This window comes from Corvus brachyrhynchos, unplaced genomic scaffold, assembly GCF_000691975.1.
Source record: "Corvus brachyrhynchos isolate BGI_N302 unplaced genomic scaffold, ASM69197v1 scaffold37, whole genome shotgun sequence".
Lineage (NCBI taxonomy): Eukaryota > Metazoa > Chordata > Aves > Passeriformes > Corvidae > Corvus > Corvus brachyrhynchos.
In genome coordinates, this window is record NW_008239289.1 from 1,028,673 (window position 1) to 1,035,028 (window position 6,356).

The 6,356-nt window shown below is 36.2% G+C and overlaps 1 protein-coding gene across 2 annotated transcripts in view; it reads left to right on the plus strand.

The window, feature by feature from the left end:
• The window catches only part of ZCCHC6 (zinc finger CCHC-type containing 6), a 34,338-nt gene that overhangs the window by 22,378 nt on the left and 5,604 nt on the right, over nucleotides 1-6,356 (plus strand). For both annotated transcript variants that reach the window (XM_008638417.2, XM_017740459.1), the window contains 7 exons: nucleotides 154-243; nucleotides 333-446; nucleotides 555-632; nucleotides 1,890-2,067; nucleotides 2,959-3,006; nucleotides 3,126-3,217; nucleotides 3,728-3,843. In XM_008638417.2, coding sequence (XP_008636639.1) covers nucleotides 154-243; nucleotides 333-446; nucleotides 555-632; nucleotides 1,890-2,067; nucleotides 2,959-3,006; nucleotides 3,126-3,217; nucleotides 3,728-3,843 — 716 coding nt within the window. The remainder of the gene's footprint in view (nucleotides 1-153; nucleotides 244-332; nucleotides 447-554; nucleotides 633-1,889; nucleotides 2,068-2,958; nucleotides 3,007-3,125; nucleotides 3,218-3,727; nucleotides 3,844-6,356) is intronic.

Here is a 6,356-nt window from a genome sequence, read left to right on the forward strand (position 1 = left end):
TCATTGTTGAATGCTTCCTTTCTCAATATATATTCCTACTATGTAGGGCTTCACATATGCATTTCTTGAGTTTTTGTTTTTCATGTTTTCAGCTTATTGCCTTCGTAACTTCAGAGCTCCTTTATTTTCTACATTACTTCCTTATTTCTGTAGGCCTTGCATAACACCAGACTTCTGTCATCATATGCAGCTATTGATCCTAGAGTAAAATATCTGTGTTACACAATGAAAGTCTTTACAAAGGTAAGTGTATTTCAGACATTCTAGAAGCAGTAGCTCCTGCAGCAAGGAATGATCACCATGAAAGATAAAAATCATGTTTCTTTTTCTAGATGTGTGACATTGGAGATGCATCTCGAGGTAGCCTGTCATCTTATGCATATACTCTTATGGTGCTTTATTTTCTTCAACAGAGAAATCCACCAGTCATCCCTGTTCTTCAAGAGGTAAAGTATATCAGAAAGAAACAAGTAACTGTATGCAGTATTGATCAGAAGAATGTCAGTGCTGAATATGAAAGGCTCTTCTAATGAGTTCTAATATTATTCTTTCAGATCTACAAAGAACCAAAAAAGCCTGAAATTTTAGTTGATGGCTGGAATGTATATTTCTTTGATAAGATAGAGGAGTTGGTGAGTAAATCAGACTAATTGGAAAAGGTGTTACCTGTAGCTTGGCAAATAAATAGAAATTCCTTCTAAAGACATTGTTCCCAAATACAAAGGTTGAATATTGTGGTTTAACCCCAGCTGGCAACTTAGCACCGCACAGCCACTCTCTCATTCCCCCTGCCCCCTCCCTGGTAGGAAGGCGAATAAAAAAAAAAAAAGAAAAACAAAAGTAACATTTGTGGGTTGAAATAAAAACACTTTATTAATTGAAACAAAATAAAATAATAATCCTCATACTTCTAATTATTACAATGATGATAATAATAATAGTAGTAGCAGTAGTAGTAGTAATGGTGGTAATTAAAAGAGAGAGAGAGGACTAAAAGCCAAGAGAAACAAGAAAGGCCCAATACAACTGCTCAGCAGCTGCTGACTGATGCCCAGCCCATCCCTCAGCAGCAGTCAGTACCTCCTGGCCAGTTCCCCCCAGTTTATATACTGGGCATGACGTTCTGTGGTATGGAATATCCCTTTGGGCAGTTCAGGTCAGCTGTCCTGGTACTGCTCCCTCCCAGCTTCTTGTGCACCTGCCAGAGCATGGGAAACTGCAAAGTCCTTGACTTAGGGACCTTTAGTTGCTGAGCAGCAACTAAAATATCAGTGGTTTATCAATGTTACCAACATTATTCTTAGACTAAATCCGCAACACAGACTATACCAGCTACTAAGAACAAAATTAACTCTATCCCAGAGCAAATACAGGAATGGAAGTGGAGTAGCTGCTGTTTTGAAAATCCCATTCCTGTGTTGTAAAGCTTTTAGAATATGGTTGGTTGTAATTCATCTGTGAAAAAATAAACTCCAAAATCTGACAAAATAGATCAGAAAATTATTTTAAGGTGTTAAGGATGATTAATTGTTCTTTATGTCACTCTGGGTGAAGATAACTCTTATCACTTGTATATCTGGTCATATCTGGTTAATTCCATTGAATAATTTTGTTTTATACAACTCATGAAGTGAATTAATAATTTTTTTTTAAGAGGCAAAACCTAATGCCAAAAGTTCTATTAATTGTCTGCTTTTGTTGTTAATAGGATAAAAAATATACCATTTAAAACCAATATTGGATTATCAATACCAATTATGAAAGGAAGTATTCTAGTGTAACTTCATTGTTTTTCTGTATAAAATAAATCATGAAAATATATTATGGAAATTATGAAAATCATTCTGCTTAATGTAATACTGGATGTAACAATATTTTTGTCATTTTAGTCAGTTGTTTGGCCAGACTATGGGAAAAACACTGAGTCTGTTGGGCAACTGTGGCTGGGACTTCTCCGATTCTACACAGAAGAATCTGATTTTAAAGAGCATGTCATCTGCATTAGGAGAAAAAGTCTGCTTACAACTTTCAAGAAGCAGTGGACCTCCAAATATATTGTAATTGAAGGTAAAAGCATAGGAAGTACAGGAATATACAGAACTTCTTTAGCATGAAAATTTTGCTTTTTCACAAGGCTTATTTATTTTCTATTACTAGATTATAAATTGTTACTTGCTCATGTTTTGAAATCATCACAAAATTGCCATTGAGTTTCAGTAGTGCTAAAAATTATTCATAAGGGTTTGGGGTTTTTTTTGCATAGCAAACCTCATATTTTTTATTATGAAGTAAAAGGCAGAAAAACAAATTTAACAAAATCTTTTGGCTGTAGATACAAAAATGCTGCTAGCAAGGATTTTCTTGGTATTTTCTAAGCCCATGAGAGACTTTTCTCTCTCACAGAAGAGGTAGCAGGGTATGTAAACAACCAAGCCACCTGCAACCTTGAAAAATCTTCTTTATGGTATAGTAGAAAAATATTTTGACAATGGATGTTTTAGGATTTTAGCCAATCACCCCAAGGGGTGGCTGATCCTTTGTCCAATTAGACTATGAAGAAAAAAGTCTATAAAAGGGTTTGTAAAATAATTAAATCAATCAATCTTGCTGCACAATTCCTGCCTGCTGGATCTTCTCTACTCCTCCTCCCTACGGCTGCAGGACACGGTGATATACCCTAGGGCCTAGGCCTGTGGTAATATTTGGCGAAGAAATTAACTATAATGCCATTGAGGTTTTTCAAAAATACTAAGTTTAGCTGAGCCCATATTTACTTAATAAATTTAACTTTGTGTATGATTATGCTGTTAAGTATCACTGTGATTGCTGACAGAGAAAATTCAGTGACATATTTTAGAAATGTTCTGTAAACTGTTTTCTGGCCATTTCATTTTCATGGAAAGAATTCTACTCTCTTGCCTGCACACTGAGGCATGCCTGTCATGTTTTCTTCTACAGATCCCTTTGATTTGAACCACAATCTTGGAGCTGGATTGTCAAGAAAAAGTAAGTCATCTGTTAACAATTTCAGTTACAAAGTGAAGACCTTGTCTTGGATCTTATTTTACATTCTGGTTTGATATTTAGATGATGATTTCAGTTTGAGTTTTTTTTTTCTTCCACAGTGACAAATTTTATAATGAAGGCTTTTATCAATGGCAGAAGGGTATTTGGTACCCCTGTAAAAATATTTCCTAAAGAATACCCATCAAAAATGGTAAGTTCCTTCTAAGAGGAGTATGTGTGTGCTCTTTGGCATAAAACTTAGCCTTTGCAGTAGTATGGTTACACTCACTTTAAGCTCTTTCTCTTAAATTGCCACACTACTCTAAAAGTCTTCATGGGAGTTACTGCTGAGTACCATTTTAATGTCATTTGCGTGTAAAATATGTTGGTATACAGAAGACTAGTCAAGTCAGAGTTTCATTGTACAGATTTATGTATTTTAATCCGAATCAAAACCAGCTTAGCATTTCTTAAAACTGCAGTTTTTGTAAAAGAGTATGCACACCTGGTGGTTAGTAGGCTGCCTGTCAAAAAAGAGGTCAGTGGCCAGTTAATTCATTAGGTCTTTCAGGGTTCAGCTACAGACCCCAAGTTTATTCTTTTCTGTAACTCTTACTGCTGTTTTAACACTTTTGTATCTGTCTTGATTTCCAAGTGTTTGTATTTTCATTTTTAAATTATTTAAATGATTTTTAAATTATTAATGTGATTTCTTCTATAGGAGTACTTTTTTGATCCTGAGATACTAACCGAAGGAGAATTGGCACCAAATGATAGATGCTGCAGAACTTGTGGTAAAATTGGCCATTTCATGAAAGATTGTCCCATGAGACGAAAGTGAGTATAGTACTGGCATCTGTGTGTAACTTTTTTTCCTCAGGTTTGTTTAGGAAAGATTAGGATAGTAATGCTGAAACAAAACGTCTGTGTGCTGCAGATTATTTCCTGAACTTAAATTAAAATGTATCAGTACCTGTTTTGGCAGTGGTGGATGGTGTTGCTGTAGAACTGTTAATTTAAGGTATCAGTGTTGACTCTCCACTTCATTTTACAGGAAGGGAGTAGTCAACGAGAATCTAAATACTCAGCAGAGCTGAATAACTGTGTGCTGTGAAAAGCACTCATGGATGCAATTTTATTTTTATTTATTTAATAGCTTCTACTACCAGAATTATGTTTCTCCTAGCAAGACACAATTTTGTCAAGTTCACAGAATCATACAATTTCTATCAAAAACAAGGCAAGAATGTCACAGCATTACTTTTTGTAAGCACACATGTATGAGAACAATGTCCTGTTTTACATCCAAGAGAATACCTCTCTACCTGAATAGCCACATCCAACATTCAGTGACTTTCTTCTTGCAGCAAATGAATGGCTAAATGGGTTTTGCTGCTCTTCCTCTTATGAAATGTCTAAACTTAAAACTCATCCTTTAATTTTGTTTTCTATTTAAGACAAAGCTCTTTTAAAGACTTCATGTCTGTAAATGCTGACTTTCTGGCGGGGGAAGCCATGCAGACAGTCAGTGTGATTGGTAATGCAAGCTTCGTTTATTGGCAATACAGAGGCGCTTATATAGTATTGAGTACAAGCTTATCAGTTCTTTAATTAGTTTAAACTTACAAAAGAGCATTCTTACTTCTACATAATTGGGTTAGATGAAAGACTACATTTGGCAAGCTTCTATTATTTATGTTTTGACTTGAGAGATCAAAAATCTTCCTCCCTTCTCATGGTCAGTATATCTTATCAGCACAGGACTGTACCTCCTAAAAGCTCCCTTTTGGTTCTCAGGCCTGTTTCTCTTGCAGGCCTTTGCTTGTACAGTTCTGTTATTGATTTGTACCCTTTATCAATGATCCATGTCCCTGATCCTCTAACCATTCTCCAACATATAAAGTAGTGAAATCATGAATTATGCTCACTTGTAAGGTGGATGGAAAAACCTAACTATTGTTTAGTATCTATTTATGTTAAAAGCTGTCATTAAAAATCATTTGCACTTGTCTGTAACTAAGTAAAAAAAAAAGCTACTAACATCATGTTGGATGAAGTGGCTGTTCCACTACACATTAGATATTTGTGAACTTACATTGTTGATTCTGCTAATTTAGACATTTACTCAACTTTTAAAAATGCAGTAGCTGACGATAGTTTGAAATTAAAGAGTGCTGAAGATGGTGTGAAAGTCTGCTCAAGGTCTAAACTGCTGTCTTACCTCTATGGATTTTTAGTCTTGCATCCTGAAGTGAAACACCAGTTCATTGCACATACTCAGCTACGTTCTGTACAACATTAGAGGAAATGTAAATGGGATTATGCATCTAAGAACAGAAATGCCCTATGGGGTATAATCACTGATACATTTAAGTGCTCTGTTCAGCCATTCATTGCAAAAGGGAATGCTGTCTCTGAAGGGCAAACCAGTTATTTTCTGCAATCTCTTCTCATGCATTCCCTCAGCATCTGCAGTTGCTGTATAAAAGATGTTAGAGCACATACCTGCCCTGCTCTGGTAATGCTCATTTGTGGACTGGACTTGTTTATGATTTTGTCCTTTTAGGTTCTTTTTTCCTGAATCTGATTCTCCTGGTTTCTGTAACAGTCTTCTATGGCAACCAGTTCCATAAGTGTTCTGACTGATGTGTAAAATAGTACTTTCCTATATTTGTTTAAAGCTAATCTTAGTGATCTAATAACTTGCTGAGTGTGCACTTAATCCATTTGTCAATGTTCCTAACAAAGATGTTAAATAATATTGGTCCCAATACAGACCCCTGAGGAACACCGTTCATCACTGGTGTTCACATGGACATCAAGACAGTGACCACAATGCTTGAAGTGCAACTATCCATCCAATTCCTTATCCACTGCGGGGTGCCCCTATCAAATCCATGTCTTTCCATTTTAGAGACAAGGATGTTGTGTAAGACAGTGTCAGATGCTTTGCAGAAGTCCAGCTACATGATGTCAGTCAATCTTTCCTTACCAAACATTTCTATAACCATCTTATAGAAAGCTACCAGATTTTTCAGGCATGATTTGCTCTTACTGAAGGCATGTTGGCTGTCACCAGTTGCCTCTCTGTTTTCCATGTGCCTTAGCATAGTTTCCAGGAGGGTCTGCTCCATAATCTTAGCAGGCAGAGGTGAGACTGACCAGCCTATAGCTCCCCAGGTCTTCCTTTTATGCCTTTTTTTTTAAAAAAGAAGCTGACCTTGAAGCTCATGCCATTCTTTTGCCCTTCATTCAGTTTTGTGAAGTATTTTCCAAGTTTTTAGCCATTAGCAATGCATCCAACTTGCCAGAGGAGCCTGATACCATCTTCAGACTTGGAGGTTTCACTC